The sequence below is a fragment of the Chanos chanos genome, chromosome 1 (genome assembly GCF_902362185.1).
Source record: "Chanos chanos chromosome 1, fChaCha1.1, whole genome shotgun sequence".
Taxonomy (NCBI): domain Eukaryota; kingdom Metazoa; phylum Chordata; class Actinopteri; order Gonorynchiformes; family Chanidae; genus Chanos; species Chanos chanos.
In genome coordinates this window covers 39,940,518-39,959,665 of record NC_044495.1, presented here as the reverse complement: position 1 = coordinate 39,959,665, position 19,148 = coordinate 39,940,518, and the positions used below count along the sequence as shown (strand labels likewise).

The 19,148-nt window shown below is 40.6% G+C and overlaps 1 protein-coding gene across 1 annotated transcript; it reads right to left on the bottom strand.

Annotated features, from left to right (window-relative positions):
- Positions 1-1,313: 1,313 nt before the first annotated feature.
- Positions 1,314-19,021, bottom strand: tmtc3 (transmembrane O-mannosyltransferase targeting cadherins 3). The gene is made up of 14 exons (XM_030776674.1): positions 18,937-19,021; positions 17,100-17,313; positions 16,236-16,454; positions 14,575-14,674; positions 13,038-13,153; positions 12,022-12,194; positions 10,551-10,803; positions 7,168-7,316; positions 6,915-7,035; positions 6,602-6,713; positions 5,146-5,249; positions 4,115-4,284; positions 3,130-3,356; positions 1,314-2,322 (listed from the first exon to the last, which is right to left on the bottom strand). The coding sequence occupies exons 2-14, from the start codon at positions 17,286-17,288 to the stop codon at positions 1,451-1,453; spliced, it is 2,805 nt and encodes a 934-aa protein (XP_030632534.1). The 5' UTR covers positions 17,289-17,313; positions 18,937-19,021; the 3' UTR covers positions 1,314-1,450.
- Positions 19,022-19,148: the final 127 nt, after the last annotated feature.

The following is a 19,148-nucleotide window of genomic DNA, read 5'->3' as shown; positions in this document are numbered from 1 at the left end:
CGAATCAACAAGTAATCCCTCAAAAACAAACAAACAAACAAAATGATTAGAAACCAAAGAGAGAAAAATGCACAATGGCTAAAACACCTCCACGATTCACAAGATCACAAAGATGAAACACATTATGTTCTCTAGACTATAAAACACATTTTTTTTTTTCCCCCTCCTCTACTCCTGACTTAAACTGGGTGTAGTGTTAAGAGAGAAGCAGTAGGTCAATGACAATTCAAAAGAGAACAAGAAAAGACAAATTAGCTCAGCTATGCTGACCTACAAACAAAAACAACAACAACAACAACAACAAAAAAGAAAACAAGGAAACGCCCAAATTAGCATGACCATGCCGTTAAAAATCCAGAATCTGAGACCTTAAGATCTCAGAAAACACAAAACAAGCCATATGGACTTGTTTAGCTTTGAGTGAATTTACAAAAGCTGGATCAGGTCTACCAATACAAAGACTTTACAACTCCAGTCCTGCCACATGAACGCAAACACACGGAAAAAAAATCCCCCAAAAAAAACAAAAAACAAGAGAGAGCTACTGAGCAAGAGAAAGAAGGGGGAGGATGTTTTGTCTTAATTAAAGATGATATCAGCTTCTCAGATGATGTAAGAAAATTATAATTAAAAGCACTGACGGCTTAACACGTGAACACACGAAAGACAATACTGGTAGGAAACGAAGTGATGTCATGCAAAGACAGTGTAGAAAAGGGGAGAGGGGTTATCCTGAGCCCGGACTCCAAAAAAACAAGCCGAGTACGCAGCAGCTGGTTATTTCAAGAACCGTCCCCAGATCCTGCTAAGACGTGGGCCGCTGTACACTCCACCACTTCCTCTCATTGTCTTGTGTTAAAAAAAAAAAAAATAATAAAAACACAGACGTGATTCATACACCTCAAATAAGAGTCTAAGCATAATCCAGTGATTCAAAAACATACAATCATAAATATTAGAATATGATAAAAATGACATTCAACGGAAACGCGGAGCCTTGTAATTCACGATTTTGTGAAAAAAAAAAAAAAAAAAGTACCACATTTTGTGCTTTTTTCCTCATTAAGCTGTGAACAGACACACCCAATTTTCCTTCTGAGCACTGGCATAACCCTTAATGAATTCCTGTATTTCTTCAGCTAGAACCTTACACACCAGTCGACTAAATTTTTTTAAAATTATATATATATATATATATATATATATATATATATATATATATATATGAATATGTGTGTGTGTCTAAATATATAATATCAATTTACATTATATATAGATGCACACGCATACATATATATAGACACTCATACAGAAAAATACAGCGCTCACTCTTATACTTGGGGGCCATTAAAGCATGCATACACAAGGGCTTGTTTTGAAAACGAAGTCTCTGTCTCTTGCGCTTTAAATTGTTATATAAAAGTAGTCCGGTAGTAGATAAACAACAAGGTTAATCTGTGCTTAATATGCGCTCAATCTCTTCCAGTCTCTTTAAGGCCGCCGCTCTTTTCTTTTCTATGTCTTTAATCTCTTTTGTGGATTTGGTTTTAGTCCGCTTGTCATGCTGGCTAGCCTCCAGCTTCTTTGACTGGCCCTCGCCCCCACCACTTGAGCTTTCTGCGGGGGAGGATTTCCGCAAATTCTTATCATTCCCGGCCCCCTCCCTGGCTCTAGGGCTGACTCCTTGGCCTTCATCCCCCTCCTCCTCCTCCTCCTCCTCTTCCTCTTCCTGCAGCCGCTTCTTTTGGATGTCAGCGCCCTCTGCTGGCACCAGTGGCTTACCGGCGGCGCTCATGGCAGCGATCTTGCTGCGGACGATGGCGAGGTGGCGGCGAACATACTCCTCGTGAGGAGCCATGGCGAGCGTCTCCTCCAGGCACCGCTCTGCTCTCGGGAGGTCCCGCTCCTCAAAGTACACTACGCACAGGTTGTGTTTGGCTTGCACATTGGTGGGGTCCATGCGCAAGATGCGTTGGAAGCAGGCTTTGGCCCCTCGCGTGTCTTTACGATGGTTCATGAGGATGTCGCCTTTGAGGATCAGGCCCTTAACATGCTCAGGATGGTGTGCGAGCAGGTCATCCAGAACGGGCAGGGCATCCAACTCACGCTGCGACTGGGAGTAGAGCAGAGCCAGGTTGAACAGGGCGCTGCGGAAACCGGGCTGAAGCTCGATGGCCCGTCGCATCCAGTGCTCCGCTGCCACGTTCTCGTTGGCGTCCATGGCCAGCATGCCCAGGTTGAAGTACCCGTTGGCATCATTCGGCTCTTCCTCCACGTAGGTGAGGAACCGACGGTTGGCCTCTGGCCGGAACTTTGCCTCACCTGTACCAAAGCGACAGGGAGAGAGAGAAAGAAATATGGTTCAGTCTAAAGTTACTAATTAACATATTGGAGCATGACAGCTATCTCCCATAAACTGTGAATAACACCATAAAACATGACTAGAGAAGATTAGACTCTAGGGTAAGGGCACACAACTCCTTTGAGATGAATCTGAACCTTCTTAACTAAATGATTAACAGCTCTTTCCACATCGTGTCATAACCTTTCTCCTCTGCAAAGAGTAATTGACACTCATTGTTCGACACAGAACGACAGACAATGGGACACTTGTTTCCACTGTATTTACATTTCTGCCGCGTAGGTGTGTTAATCTCTGAGTAAACCAGTGATTCAGAGCCTTCACCCCCCCAAAAAATAAATTTCAGAATCCATATGGCTCAGATTTTATTTACACACAGAAGTGAAATATGGTGGGACTTTAGGCTAAACAAGACAATTAATTTCATTAGAATTATGGGTGATTAACGTGTAGTTAGTTAGAGAACTTTTATATATATTTGCTGAAGAATAGCTATAGTTGTAGAAAAATGACTTGCTGAATAGCTCCGACTAATATCCTGAGCCTGGTTCTTTAGAGCTGGAATTCAACACAAAACAAACCTTGCCAGGAAAAGTGGAACTACTACAAAGCCGCTGCCATGATTGGCCATTACGCATCACAGTGACTCACATTGTGAGTCAAAATTTGCGGGGGAGTCAGATGATTGTTCTCACAGCGTGTTTCCTCTCTCTCTCTCACTCTCTCTCTCTCTCCCTCCTCTCTCGCTTGCTAAGATCTGTACTTACCAGACTCCTGCATCAGCAAGGCAGAGTTGAAGAGGGCTAGCTTGTGGCGTGGGTTAAGGTCGAGCGCACGGTCGAAGTTCCTCAGTGCCTCTGAGGGCTCTTTCATTTCGATGTTGACAATGGCCAAGTTGTACCACAGGTCTGCGTTGGTGCGGTCCAATTCAAGCGCCCGCAGGTAAGCATCCTTGGCCTCAGTGGGTTTGTTCATCTTCAGCAAGAGTTCCCCTCTGGACACCACACCGAGGAAAAAAAAAAAAAAAAGACAGAAAGATAAGATGAACGACCTGCAATGAAAGACTTAACCCCATGCTCTATAAATTCATATACATACACACACACACATATATATACACACACATACTACCTCATAACTCATATTCAGTGCACTTTTTGTTCAGCAGGGATTTTATTTATTTATTTATTTATTTGCTTTCTATATATACAGATTTATGGTAAAGTACCATTTTATTGTACATTTGATTTTCGTGTGATTCATCATACTTGTTTTTTTTTATAACATTGTTTGACTTTTTTTTTTTTTTAGCGAAATGATCCATGGGATTGCTATTCAGAGGGAGCTGACACTAAAAATATCTCACTGAGACAAAAATGCTTAGATCTCTTTAGGTTGTCAGGCTGTGATTTAAACAGCCGTGAGGAACCACATTCAATCTTTTGTTTCCTTTACCCATAGACAGGAGGACAAGTCAAGAGCTCCAACTGTCCTACATAAATAACACGTCAAAGTGGATTTGTCTAAAATGGCTCACAATGGGTCAGACATAAATTAACTTGCATAAGGTATACTGCAAATATTTGATGTGTACCGAAGCTGAAACCAACAGCTCTTTTTTGATCAATAGTTTTGACGGGCAGACTTTGTGAAGTAGACATGTCAGCAGGATTAAGACATGCAGGAGAAGAGGGACAGGGAAGGAATGACGGTGGGGGTTTTTGTGAACATGGTAGGGATAAATGGACTTGCCTGCTTATGTACGCTTGTTTAAAATCCGGCCGCATGCTGATGGCCTGCCTGTAGAGCTGATCAGCCTCCTCCAGACGGGAGTCGTTGGCGCGTATCAAGTTGGCCAGGTTTATGTACACGTTGAGGTGGTTGGGGGCGACGCGAGTGGCATACTTCTTACCTGGAATAATCTGGTATATGCCAGATGAAGAGGAGAGGTATTACTCAGGCTGTTACGGTTAAGGAGGCAAGATAGACACAACAAAATTCCGAGGAGACACATGGATTGAATCTAAGTCTTTGCGCATGTCAAAAGTGAAACAAATTCCGACACCACCCGTAGACCCTCATCCACCTTTCGCTCCTGATAACACTTGGTAACATGCTCTGATTTGACTGTATGTCAAAATTAGACATTTGATAGTCATTACCTGTTAAACACACTACAATATACACTATACAGACCGATACACTATAAAAATTAAGAAATCAGTAGTGTCCAGATCTGTGCTTTAAGGACATTTATGAGACTTTTTCTTAAGTCCCAGATGGCTTTGAAACAAAAGAACAAGGCAATGTCTGTCTTGTGTCCTGGTAACAAAATTTCATCAGCTGGAAAATTAGACCAGCCTTGATCACGTTGTGACTGCAATCCTACAATCTGCTTCTAGCCTTTGACACAGCAATGATTCCGAAGGCGAATTTCACGATCAGAAGGAGGCATCGTGTTTTGTCTATGAGCGATTCAAGTTAGTTGGCGAGAATTAAGGATAAAGTTTCATAACAGTCTGAGTCATGCTCACATCAACAACATCCAAAAAGCTCCCAAGTAAACAGAGACATGAGGATCCAAGGGCACCAGTTATACACACGAAACACAAGATCCAGTTTTACTGAATGTCACTTTATGGCACAAAAGAATTATATTATGTACTATAATATGTATATACACATACTGTATATATTCAATTGTGTGACAAAGCAACACAATTGCGAAAGCAACTCCAGTGTTTTGTACAGTAAACAACATTGGCATGGAACTCTTTCCATACCTGGGGCATAAGGGACTTTGCAACAAGATACGCCTCTTCGGCTTCCTTTGTCCGATTAAGATTTTTGTAAGTCCTTCCAACGTTCATGTGAGCTCCAATGTCATCTGCAGAACAGAGATTAAATCTGGTGACATTTCAAAAAAAGACAAAACAAAGGGCATTTTTATAATCGAAGTTTGGAGTCGTATTTCTTTCACGTTACTTTACATCTGTCCTGCTCTTGAGTATTCAAAATGTTCAGCAGTTACAGAGGTGCATGTGTGTTAAGCTCATTTGTGATATCAAACTGGTTTTGTAGTCATGACATGATCATGTTACTACTCTGCCGTGTCATGGTAGAAACAGCTGGGTTTCCTTGTATATACGTGCCTTTGCGAGTTTCTGCATCTGTAACGGACGCGTTAGTGACATTAAAGCCACGGACGGTTCTGTGGTTTTTGGAACAGAGTTAAAACGAAGCATTCACAGTGTGCGTGTATGTGTGTGCGTTTCTACCGAGGAAATGGTCCGTAATAATATTTTCCCTCAAATAAAAGAACAACTTGCCATATCAAAACTAATCAGCGCTGTGAGTAACCCAGGGAGCTGGCGGAGTCGGGCCAAAAAGCAGATTTGGCCCAGTTGTGGGAAACTGAAAACAATTGCTTCCCCGAGCTCTCCGGGTTCTGACTAAGTGTTTAAAGCCTGTGTTAGGACAGGTAAACTGATTCATAAAGATAACCAGGTCAGGATATCCTTGTGCCTTAATGTGTTCACAGGGTTAATCTTAGGGAAACACTACAGGGTGGTATCCGCTCAAGGACACCGCTGGTTCAAGTGCAGAACACAGCGCAAACAACTTTTTGTAATAATTGTTTGATAAGATGGACTGCGTGTGTGATTAAGTGTGTGTGTGTGTGTGTGGACTGGTAGATGAAAAGTCTCTCCACCCAGGGATGTATGTCTGGTTAGATCTACACAGACATGGGAAGGCCACTACACCCAGACAAGACCAAAGCTTTGTTCACACGCTGTGAAAGCAAACATCTCGCTGCTTAAGCATACATAAACGCGACACTGAGGCCTTTATGAGGCAAAAACAGATGTCAATCTTAATATCTCTTCTCAGACAATGATAACAAACAGCTTCATGAAATTGTTATCTTGGAAACCATCTGCTGTGTTGACAGAGTAACTGTTCTTCTCATGACTAGCGTATAGAAAGCATGGATATCTGTCCCTGAAAAAAAAGCACATCTGTCACAACACCTTTTGTTCGAGTGACGATGTATTGCATTTTTAATATAATCAACACTTTAGAGTCAAACACACTCATCCATGTGTTAATGTTTCCAAAAAAGGGGAAAAACTCCAAAACAGACCAAAAGCGTTGCTTTCAAGCAAAATTACAGAGGAAAGCCAGAGAGAGAGAGAGAGAAAGAGAGTGACAGAACATTAAAAATGGATGGGTCTAAACCTGGTTGGACCCTGGTGGCCTGTAGGAAATATCTCAAAGCTCTCTCGTAGTTGTTTTGATTTTCCAGAGCATGGCCAACGTTGTTCCAAAGCTTGGCGTTGTTCTTGTTCACCTAATGAGAAATTCAGACACGTCACAAGTGAAACTCTTCCAAACCTCATAAAAAAAAAAAGAAAAAAGAAAAACATCATTTCAAATAACACTCTTTCCAACTCGTCTAACCCAGTGACGGTATCCAAACAAAGTTTTACATAGAAACGATTTTGTGTTGGTGTGTGTGTGTGTGTGCGTGTGCGTATAAAACATCTCTTACTTTTAATGCAGAGGTGAAAAGTGTGTACTCAGACTCCCAATCCCAGTTTCTGTTAAAAGTCTTCACTGCGTGTGTGGCTAGAAGTACTCCCATGAACAACCAGGAGACTTTCTTCAAGTTTCTACAAGAGAGAAATTTTTGGAGGGAGGGAATATCCATTCAGTTCATAACACAACAGTCGGTGCGTTTCACTACAGTGTGTGTTTCGCTGTGGTCGTAATTCATTCAGAGGAAAAAGGCTGGCATAACTCACCCTCTTTGCGACAGGTTTTTAAAGCCCTGTGCTACTAAGACGCAGAATCCCATGCTGGGAACGTAGAGGACTCTCTCCGCCACCACGAAGCCGACAGGAAAGAAGAGATTGGATGCAGGGATGAAGGGAAGGCCTATGAAAGAGAGGGCCTGGAGGGGAAATGAAGAGATAGTACATTTGGGATGCACTGATGGGGTTTACAGTCTTTAAAGTGTAAGCTAATATTACTGCCAAAAAACTAAGACCAATGACCTCCCAGAATGTATGCAAACCTCACTAAGGTTAATCTCAGACAAATGGACAGATTTTGCCCACATTTTCTCCTCAGTATAATCACCACAGGTCAAGAAAAATGTAAAAAATAAATAAATGAAGGAATGAATAACAATAATAAAATATAATAAAATAGGCATGTAAAGAGGGAAAAAAGATAAAAAAATAATAGAACAATCAATTCAGGCAAGCTGGAACTGAACAATGGAAACAACGGAAATATCTAACGTTTTAGGCCATTTCTTCCCGCTGAAAAAAAAAAAAAAAAAGAGAGAGAAAAAAAAAGAAAATATTACAAAAGAAGAAAATGCTGTCCAAGACTGAAGATACAGTCCAAAAACAATAAGACAGCCGGTCCAGCTTTACTGTTCTGGAATATCTGTGTGGGGCCAGAGTGGGTTTTGTGTGAAACTGCATGCAGGTATGCTGTCTGGAACACCTAACTACCTTCATAAAAAAAAAAAAAAAAAAAAGAAGAATTCCCCTACATCTGAGAAAACACTATAGTCAACGTACGCTGCCTCTGTTTCTCATAAAGAAAGCTGCACGTCGACAAGAGTCTGCACTGTTTCAGATCTCAGAATAAAATTTTGAAAAAAAGGCTGTAATTAAGCAGGGTTTGTTTTGTGTGTGTGTGTGTGTGGGGGGGTGTTGTTGTCCTTTGACAAACTCAGCACAGGAAGTGGACACACTGGTTATCCTTAAATGAAATCAGGGATTAGTCCAAGTAGTTGCTTTAAGTTTAGTGAGGACAAACAAACGTCTAGTGTAAACAGTTGACTCATTGTTTGGCTCAGACAGGCTTGGGATAAATTTTAATACTAATCACTCTTGAATTTGGCCAGATTTTTACAGATTTACACAACAAAAAAGAAAAGAAAAGAAAAGAAAGAAAAAAGACCAAACAGCTAGACCACAGGAACTACTTATGACAAAATAAACAAATTATGTCGGATTAAACAAACAAGATAGACATTAAGTGGGAAAGTCTGAAAGAAGGAAGAAAAATGTGTAACCATCTTGCTATGGTCACCCTCAAATAAAGTCTCTCTCTGGTTAATATCTTTAGCAAACACACCTTTGATTTATGTTTTGAGAACAACCAAAACAGGTTATCACAGTTCTCTTCAAATACTGCCTTTTTTCCTGGCAATATCAAAAACTAATGAGCTAGTCTTACACAATGCATGCCAGGCTACTCTATGTAATGTTAGGATTTACAGGTTTTGTTCATGGAAAGTGCAAAACTGACACAATTATTAATTTTGACGTCAAAGCAAAGGCAAACCCAGGGCCACTGTCGCTGACAGCTTGGAATCCGCGAGTGTTTTTTTTTCTTTAACTTTGAAAAATAGCCCACTTTGTTATGTTTAATCACAACTGAATTTACCTCTTTTTTGATCATGTCCAAATCAGTTCCGCAGCGAAAGTCTGATTTACGGGTTTATAAAAACAGGAACCGCGGAGAGAATACAGAATTCCACATATATATGTACATATTTAACAATCCCTGACGTCCCGCTATATGGAATGTTAAAATGAACTGCAAAATTAGTTTTGGCAACAACTTCAGAGGGTATCGCGCATTGAAACGTCAAGCGCTGCTTGTTTAGGGTAGATTTAACAGCAGAAAACGGGAGTCTAAGGGGCAAGTGAGGAGGGGGGGGGACTTTATCTTCAGCATATTTGCACGTTGTCCGAGGAGCCAAAGTCAACCTGGATAAAAGAGTCCATCGTGCTGGCGAAAACACATTTGCGAGACATCGAGCGGCATGTGGTACATGGTTCATCGGAGGTTTGAGAGAGTTCGAAACATATCAAAAAAACATACACTCAGGCGAACAGGGCCAAAAACTTCCGACAAAAACGTTTCCTGTTTGCACAGAATGAGTGCTGAGGGTCTTCACTGAGGGGACTGTTTTTTCTTTTCTTTAGAATAAATAAATAAATAAAATAAAATAATTGTAGCCAAGCCAAGAAGACTCAGCACAGACCAATATCCTCAGACAACCTGTTCAATGAGCATTTTCATAGGGACAGGACAGAACTGTTCACAGATTTGGAGGGGGAGGGGGGTATTTGTGTGTGTGACCTGTCTACTAATGATGATTTGTGGTCTCCTGGTCACAAAGGAAAGTTTTTGCCAACAGCTCAAGGAAGTTCACCAAACCCTGCTGAATCGCAAAGACGTACAGATGAAGAATTCACCGTGCTGTTACGAAACAAGAGAACAAAACTGAAACCACCCTCCTTCCCGCCGCACCCCCCCCCTCTCCTTTTTTTCTTTTGTCTTTTTTTTTCATGCAAAGGAGAAGAATAGATTAAATACTAACATTCTGAACTTTTGCGAGCGTATAGTAGGTCAGACATGGGTGAAACTCAAGTGTACATCAGGGGTATAGAGCCAGGAGAGAGAAAGATCAAATCTTTCATGACAAGAGCAAAATAACAGAACTCTTGGCCAAATGTCAGGAAAGAAAATGCATTTCCTTGATGCGAGACAAAGTCTAGACATTTAATATGATGAAATATATAATATAGCAACTTTAAGCAAATAAGAAATCTATATGGCGAGGCACAAGTAATTCATCATGTTATCAGCAGGCCTCCAATAACCATCTTAAAATAAATAATAATGACTTCTAGATCTGAGTCATTACCATTTTTTGAAATGTCTGCATTATTTGGATGTTTGTCTGTAGCACAGATGGGACTAGCAATCATTATAATCAGATGAACAACTGAGCCAGTAAAATCTCAGAGACCATCTCCAAGTTCTTACACAGCAAGCTTTTGGAGGACAAAGAAAAATGAGATGAACTTGGAAAACATCAGCAAGACAATTCATCCTTTTTTCTTTTTTTTTCCTTTTATATGGGACAGGGTTGTCTCATACAAAAACAAACTAATATCTCGAGAACTGACAGAAGTTGCAAAGTTCCTGAATGATTTCAGTTCTTTTTTTTTTTAAAGCTTCTGCTTCCCAAGCATGGAAGCGTGGAAAGACTTTCAGTGCAGCATGAGATGTCTGACACTTCCAAGTCAAACTACTTTCCCAGAGAGAGGGGGGAAAAAAAGCAAAACAAAACAAAAAAAAACCCAAGACCCACCATGATCACTGTCTTGGCTGAGCTGTGAGCGTGTCGAAGGCTATGGTAAGCCAGAAGACCCAGGAGGCTGTAGAACACCAGCGTCGCCAGGTTACGAGGATCCAAGACAGACTCAATCAGGGGAATGGTGCCCATAGTCCAATCACAGCACAGCTCAGACGGGTTGAGCAGGAGCCACGCGTTCACCGGCAGGAGATAGTTGAACGTCAGCTGCCTGGTCGGGGTGGGACTGACAGCTGCGGGGTTATCAAACCTGGGAGGGAGGAAAAGAGAAAAGAGGGAAGGATGGATGGTCAGTAAGAACCACTGTTTCACTGTGACCGCACTCTTGTGTTTTGACCTCAGATATGGTCGTTGGCTAAATGGACCATCCAGTTTGAGATTCACAGTTTGGCTAGCGTCATCTTTTGTATCACTAAAGAAAAGAAATTATTTGAAGCGAATAGGATTTTTTCTGGGCTTGTGAGAAGAATATGAAGCCAAAATACTATGCGGTTTCTTAAGCCCATTTGAGCTCTAACAAAACACAGGAAAGGAAGCATTAATTTGATCTGCTTTACCACTTAAACACCGATATTTGGCTAGGAGTGAACTAAGGTTTTTTGTTTTTTTTTTTCAAATAAAGTGAAATATGTTTAAAGCAGCCAAAGCCCTGTACCAGGTACTCTGCAAGCATGAGCAGGAACAATTAGAGACAATGTTGACAAGCAGTGTGTGAGAGAAGACACTCTCCATAAGACAGCAAACTGCTTTCAAGGAAGGTCTTAAGCCTTAGCTTCCTCCATCATTAAGCAAGTTCAAAGGCAAGTGTCCCAAAAACTTATCGAGTTTGATGAACCCCAATCAAGTCAAAATATACGCCGAAAAGTATGTTAATCCGTGGTATTTTGACTCCAGTTAGCGTCACGCTAACATTTCTTCACTGACATAAGAGAAACTTCAGGAGACAGTCAGTGGCTTATGTCTGACTGATTACGGATCAGTCCTTAGACAAATGTACAGGATTTGATCTCAATCGAGTCTAAGAACATGATCAAAGACAAGGAAAGTACTTAAAGATGCGGGCCTTGCCCTTTCCTATTAAATACAAGACTGTTTCCGATAGGGGTAGTGCGGAGGGAGTGAAAATATCCCTAACATTTTGCTGGCGTCTATTTAAAAAAAAAAAGGAACCATTAGCACAAGATCAGATACACAGATAAGTGCATTTTTTTATAGGATTAGTCAGAGCGAAACAGGTTCACGCATTTCTGAAGAATCCTTATCTCGAAAGAAGTCCACACTGGCCAGTAAACTCACATTTCAAAATTCCTCAGTGATAATTCTAATCCGTGATTTTTTTTTCCTCCTCCCAGTTTGAAAGACGATAACAGGGAGTGGATTTCACAATTCGAGATGGTACATCTAAAGCGCCTGCCACCTGCATTATGCGTGGTGTTTTCCATTTAATTAACGCGGTGTTAACTGTCACCTGGTGAACACAGGCAGCTGTGACTGTATGACCTGCACACGCACGATGACCAGGAGTAAAGTGCTGATGATGAGAACGATGAGTTTGAGCAGAGTCTGTAGGATAACGTATGGCACTCCGTCCTTCCCTCGTAGCACCTGCAGCATCGTGTCCACTAACACGGGTAGGGTGAACTGTAAAGATAAAAAGAAAAGAAAAAAAAAGGGGGGGGGGGGGTAAACGCAAAGTGCATTTGAATAACTAACTTGCATATGTAGACATAGAGTGAAATGTTGAGTTTCATGCTTTAGTGGATATTAAGCTGAGAGGGGCTACAAAAGGAGGCGAAAGGGGAACAGCCTTTTAAAGGCCAATAGGAAACAACAGCTGTTTACCCTCACTCCCCTCAGCAAGCCCTTATTCACATAACAGGATTATGACAGAGTCCGTTATATAAAACAAATCAAAATTGCACAATTAAAAGAGTATGCCAAGGACTTCCCAAAGGGCACAAAGGACCTAGTGCATATGCTGTACATATATATGTCACATGCTTTGAAACTAAGGTGTTTAAGTAAATAAATCTGTACTTCTGTGGAAGTATACTGTTCTGCATATTGGTACATGGCGTCCAATTACAGCTGGTTCAAAAACTAAAGCAAATTGTGTTAATTACTGAATGAGTTGCGTATCTTCTAGTAATCTATAGATCTAGTAAATCCTTCCATGGAAATTTCACTTGATTAGGGTTAGGGTTAAGGTTAGGAGGTGTGTGTGTGTGCGTGTGTGTGTGTGTGTTCACAGTGAATGAAAAAATTAAATTAAAGTCTTCTTCATGGAGAAGTCCTCCCTGGAATAGTTCACACAAGTTCGGTCCACAAAATCTTTTGTCCACTTAATTAGGGGAGGAGCAACTGTGTGGGTTAATCTGCACTGTGCTTTCACATGGTCACTCAAAGGTGTGTCCGCTACACCTATAAATGGGATAAATGTTCTGAAACAGAGGTGAAAATCATATCATATGAGAGATAATTTACCCCTTGAGCCACAAACACCTCGTAGACACAGCATACCCCAATGACAGTGATTCCCTGCTCCTTGCATAGCGTGGCGACTGCAACCAAGATCACAGTCAAAGCAATGGGTGTCCACACTACAAGGGAAAAAAACATGATAGTTAATACCCAATGGCTCTTACTACAACAAAAGGTACTTAAAAAGGTTCATATTTTTCATTTCCTTGTTTAAAAAAAACACAGTGCGAAGTGGTACCTGTTTTAGAGGATTTTGGGGTGGGGTGGGGTGGAGGGATTAATGGAAAAGTAACAGGGAAATGTGCTGAAGTTACTGAAATTTGTGTGAGAAACAGATCCAAAAAAAAAAAAAAAAACCCATAGTGGGAAAGTGAGAGAGCAGAAGTTGTAGCTTGTTGTTACGTTAACATTGTCTCACATAAACTGCAGATCATTCGTTTTCAAAAACAAGAGCTATTCCCATTACTGCAGCCACGCTGCAATCTGCACTGAATTATTGCACCAACTGGCTAAGAGACTTTAAGACCTCAAAAACTCTTTACGAGTAAGCGTTTTAACCATTAAGTTGAAAGCTTCACAAATAAAGGAACGATGGCAGCAGTCTTGTTCAGCCAAAACAATAAATCCCAGAAACTGGATGATACCACCTTCACAGTTCCAAGGTCACAACTTGCATATTTTGAGCACGATGATATTTTTATTGAGCAATACAGAAAGAAAATCCTTGAATGGTAGGTCACAGCCATAATAAAGGAACAGAAATGTAGTGTTGAACTGTTTTAAAAAAATAGATATGTATGTTGCTAAACTGCAAAAAAAAAACAAAAAAAAAAACCCAAAACAAACAAAAAAGCCCCCAGGCAATTTAACTAAATGAACAAAGTAAAGATCAGCTTGGGATGACCAGAGGTAAATATTTCAGCCACTTCAAAGCCTAATGATCTGGTATCAGGAGAGTCACATTTTCCTAATGTTTTAAAAGTAACAAGTAATGCTTCTATCAAGAGAATCATCTGGAACAGTTTACTGTCAGGTGTGCTTCTCAGGGCTAATTTCACATGAACAAAACAAAAAAAAACACAGCCAAAAAAGAAAAACCAGTTTACGATGCATTTTCAGGTTATTATGAATGACTTGATCACAGTGTCTTATCAACTCTTTGATCAAAGGTAGGGTGGTGTGTGTGTGCGCATGTGTGTGTGCGCATGTGTGTGTGCAGCGGGGGTATTTTCTTGGGGATGAGTAAAAGCAAGGGGGGCCCCTCCAGCACCTCTTATCTCCACAGAGGCCACTGCAAAAGGTTGATGTTCATGAGGTTCACAGTCGGTGCCAGCATAATTGTTGAGGTGAGAAACGAGTCAAGTCAAAACAACACATGCCAATGAAGGGCTGAGTTGTGTACTCTAAGACTATGGGTGTGGAACACTGAAAGCCCAGAGAGAAGAGAACAAGTTCAAGCCTGCGTGTGTTGTCCTAAGAGTGAACTTGTTTTGGCAAGGGAGTTTTATCATTTAGCAGTTAGTGGGGTAATGACACTTACCAATGGAGTGATCCAAAGCTTTAGACTTGGTGTAGGCCAAGAAGGCAGCTAAGAGGAATATAGAGGACAGGAGCTCAGCCCTCCCGACGACTCCGGTGACCTGACCCGGGGGGGGGGAGATGAGCAAAAAAAAAAAAACCTATAAGCGCACTGCAACGGGTACAGGTTGCTTCAATTAACGAAATGCATTTCAGTGAATTATTTGGTGAATTATTTTCTGTTGTAACTTGATACCTCAGAGGATATTGAAGTATGTCAAGAGCTACAAGGAAATTCATTCCTCAAAAGAAAAAAAAAGAAAAAAAAAAGAAAAGAAAAGAAAAGAAAAGAAAAGGAAAGGAGCATGGCTCATGGCTCAAGAATGACACAAAACACCTGGTTCTTGTAAGGACAAACCTGCAAGTGACTAACCGAACCAGTGAGCAAAAGACTTTCTTATAGGGGCTTGTCTAAAATACGGATTCATTCAACAATAAAATGTAAAACTTTACCAAAATGTGTTTCACGTGGTCCAACCCAAATGTTATTTCCCTAAATGATGGAATCATGAGAGATGCTATCATAATTGTTCCACTAGTTCTGTTTAATAAAAAACAACAACAACAAAAGTCATCAAAATCAATCTTACTAAACTGCAAGGCTTATGATCCTGCAAAAAACTTGGCTGTTTCTCCCTAAACGCAACAATCTGTCGGCATTGCAAATTTGTCTGGAAAAGATAATCCTATTTAGATATAGTTAAAGTTCTCTGTTACAAACAAAACAATGCTCCAATTACTAATCAGAGACATTTTATAATATGCCTCTAAAATTAATAACATCGGCAAAAAAAAAAAACAAAAAAACAAAAACAATGACCAAATACAGACTAAAACAGTGTCATGGAAGTGTGCCTTTAGCCTCTTGTTATGAAAGACCACTTTGTCTGCTCTAAGACAGTGCTGCCACCACATGGAAGCAACTGGAATTGCACACATCATTTGCTGGACAGGCGGGTCATGAGAATTAAAAAAAAAAAACCATAAAGGGAATCACATATTTGTCTGTGAGTAAAAAGAAACAAAAGTGTCTCTTTAAGGGCCGTAGTAATTTTACTAAGTAGACTGAATGTATAAAACCATATGTTTGTTTCACATAAGCAAGAAAAGTCCATTAGAAACAGGCACATTCAAAAAACAGACACACACACACACACACACAGATACGCTCCACGCAAATAACAGACAGAAGGGATCATTGTTAACAGACAACATGAAAAGCTCCTCACTTCCCAGAATGAAACCAGATTTATCTATGGAGAGAGAATCCAGACGCCACACTAAAGAAGGAAATTGGTTAAGCCCAAGGGCTTGCTTCAGATTAAGGAAAAAAAAAAAAAAAAGACAAAAGAGAGAGGGAGAGAGGGAGGGAGGGAGAGAGAGAGAGAGAGAGAGAGAGAGAGAGAGAGAGAGAGAGAGAGAGACCTTCAAACGACGCAACTGAAACGTAACAACTTACAGGCCATCCTCAACATTCCTCTGACTACACCGAGAGCTTTGTTTTAAAAAAAAAAAAAAAAGGCAAAAGGGAAAAAAAAGGAGACAAAAAAAGAAAAAACAGGGCTTGTGTGGTTCATAGAGGTTACTGAGTACTGGGGACTGTGGGCATTTTTTCATACTCACAGCTTCTGTGTGGATGGGGTGGACAGCAAACAGCAGAGCCGCTACCAGGCTGGAGCTGCGGTCCAGGAAAAGACGGCAGAAGCGTAGGAAGAGGACACAGACTGCGGCGTGCAGAACAACGTTGAGCAGATGGTAAGACGCAGCACTGAGCTCGCTCAAGAGGAAGTTGAGGCGGAAGGTAAGGACAGTCAGAGGCCTGTAGGACTTATGGCTCCTCTCCTGGATGGGGGAAAAAAAAAACAAAACAAGGTGGCGTATTCTAAGCCTCTAGCACGCAGGAACAAAGCCAAAGATAGCTGTAAAAACGTAAACTTCATAAACTGAGCCGAGTCACAATACGTAATGTTTGACACAGAAACCACCCTGACTGATATCAAGCTACAACATATTTGAAATGAAGGACCTGATTTATACCTTTCAAAATGCAAAAATAAAACAAACAAACCACCTACAGACAAAGCCTGGTGTGGTGCCTTAATTTTTCTGACTTTCAAAATCATTTATAGTCTAAAACTTAAACACAAGAAAAGAGTGTGAACACAGCTGGAACAAAAAGAATAATTTAAACACAGCGGAACAACAGAATCTTTTTAATCATCCTAGCAAAGGCACAAGAAAGGAAACCAACAAACATAGGTAACTGTTGCCATGGAAACACAGCACCAGAAATATACATCTAGAGCACCACAGTACTATAGGTCAACACACAGTCATTCAGAAAGGTTACTTGGTAGCTTAGCACACAGACACAGCAGTTTAATGTTGTGGAAGGGCACATCCCAATCAAATCAAGCTAACATTGGTTTACTCAAGATATCACTTGTAAATACAACAAAACAGCATCCAGTGACTGCAAGGTTTTACCTCTGACATGGGTGTCCCCCAGAAGTCATTGAGGAAGAGGTTTCGAAGAGGCGTCGAAGGACGAAGGTCTTTGTTATCCAAGATGGCTGATACATCATCAAACACAAAACCACAAGACAGGCTGTTCCAGTAGCAGACCGCCACCAGTCCAACCAGAAGACAGATCTCCTTCCACGACACGACAGCCATTGTTGATGAAAGCCTTCATCGAGCACTGTAATCACGGGACGTGTGCTCAGTTAAATGTGAGATCATGCTTAAGAAACAAGACATGTTTAGTCTTCACTAAACTTGTGCACAGACTGACACACAGAGACAGTCATTCATAATTATTCACATTACTATATCAGAAAACTGTAGACATGTAAATACACAGTTTAAGAGGCTAAATTCATCAATACCAGGGGAATTTCAAGGGTAATAGGGAAAAGTAATGCATTTATGACTATGTATACAGCTAGTGGTGAAATTTGTCCTATTAGTGTACTTCCACACCCATGTAGCTCATTTCGGTCTAGAGTCAGACATACAATATTTCCTAGCAACTTAGTTCCAATTCAACTGACTCCCTCCTCCGATATGATCACTGTAAGCCCTGTAACACTGAAGTTAGGTTTTATCAATACCAGATCGCTTTCACATAAGGCGTTGCTGGTTAGTGACCTGATCAGTGATCATATTTGAAGTTTCCACTCTTTGACAGTCACTGAAGTTATTTAAGTTTTAAAACCACAAGAAACAATAAGCCTGCCAGACATCAGATTAACCACAAAGTTTAATGTGTTTTAAGGACAAAATGATCACCTGTGTTCAGTAACTAATGACAAAGTGGCATCTACCCAACGAGTAAAGAAAAATGTAACCTAAAACTTACATGTGTTTACCTTCACAGATTTTCAGTATGAGGTCTTTAAAACTACCATTTCTATCGATAGGTGTGAGGTTTTCTGTACACTTTGTCTCAAATTGGCTTCAAAATATGTTTAGATGTATGATTTAAATATCAAGGGTATGCTCATCCATTGAATCTACAAGGGCCACAAAGTAAAGAATATGTTCTAGCATGTTTACTCACGCCCTCAGCTTCTTAGACAATGCAAATTAAAAAAAAAAAGAAAGAAAGAAAGAAAGAAAGAAAAGGGGGGGGGTGTAAACCTTTTTCCGAGTATTTCTCTATAACACTGGCTGAATGAAGACAACATGCATCTGTCTCAATGGTACAAACAAGTAAGAGCGAGACAACGGTGGCTATGGCTACACGAGATCACTCCTGTCAAAATGTTAAAGAGCGATGTTACATGCAGCCAAACTTTTCTCATCTCCTCTCCATGTCAAGAGTAGACAGTTAAAGCGTCAAACGGACATCATCCAGACAGCGTCTCATTCTGCTCTAGATTCCCTGACTCACCACAGTGACGTTCCAGGCAAATTCGTGGCAGTGAACTCTGGTGATTGAATGGGTCTGTGATATTGAGTTAGCTCAAAACAGTTCTCTCGCATCTCTATAAAACTAGCAGGCAATGAGCTAACGGTTTTAGCAGCTAACAGGCTATCTTTTTCTTAGCTCCAATGCAATCCTACTTTTGGTTATTCCTGAATTACTAGCATAATTGCAATTTCAATTCCAGTAACATAGAGATGAAATTTTAAAAAGTCAATGTAACCGCTATTATAGCAAGTAACAACTTAACTAGGATGTCACATTGGCCTTATTATTGTAGCCCACATGCTACAAGGCCAGTTTACTTTATTTTAATGGGCAACGGGTACCATTCACATTAACACTCTTCTTCAATCCAGTAATGGCACCAATGCAGAAACTGTAACGGCTACTCACCTTTTCATGTCTGTAAATGATTAAATAACGGGAACGTGTATCTGTCTGTAACCGCAAGTCCCGTAAAAAACTATACACTACTCGCGGTTATTCCTGTATTAGCTAGCAGCTACAAATAGATAAACCGGCCACTTCCTGGGCGGAGTCTGCTACAATATAGCCGACTAGCTACCTAACTAACCATCCTACCAATTTAATTCAGCAAATTATCA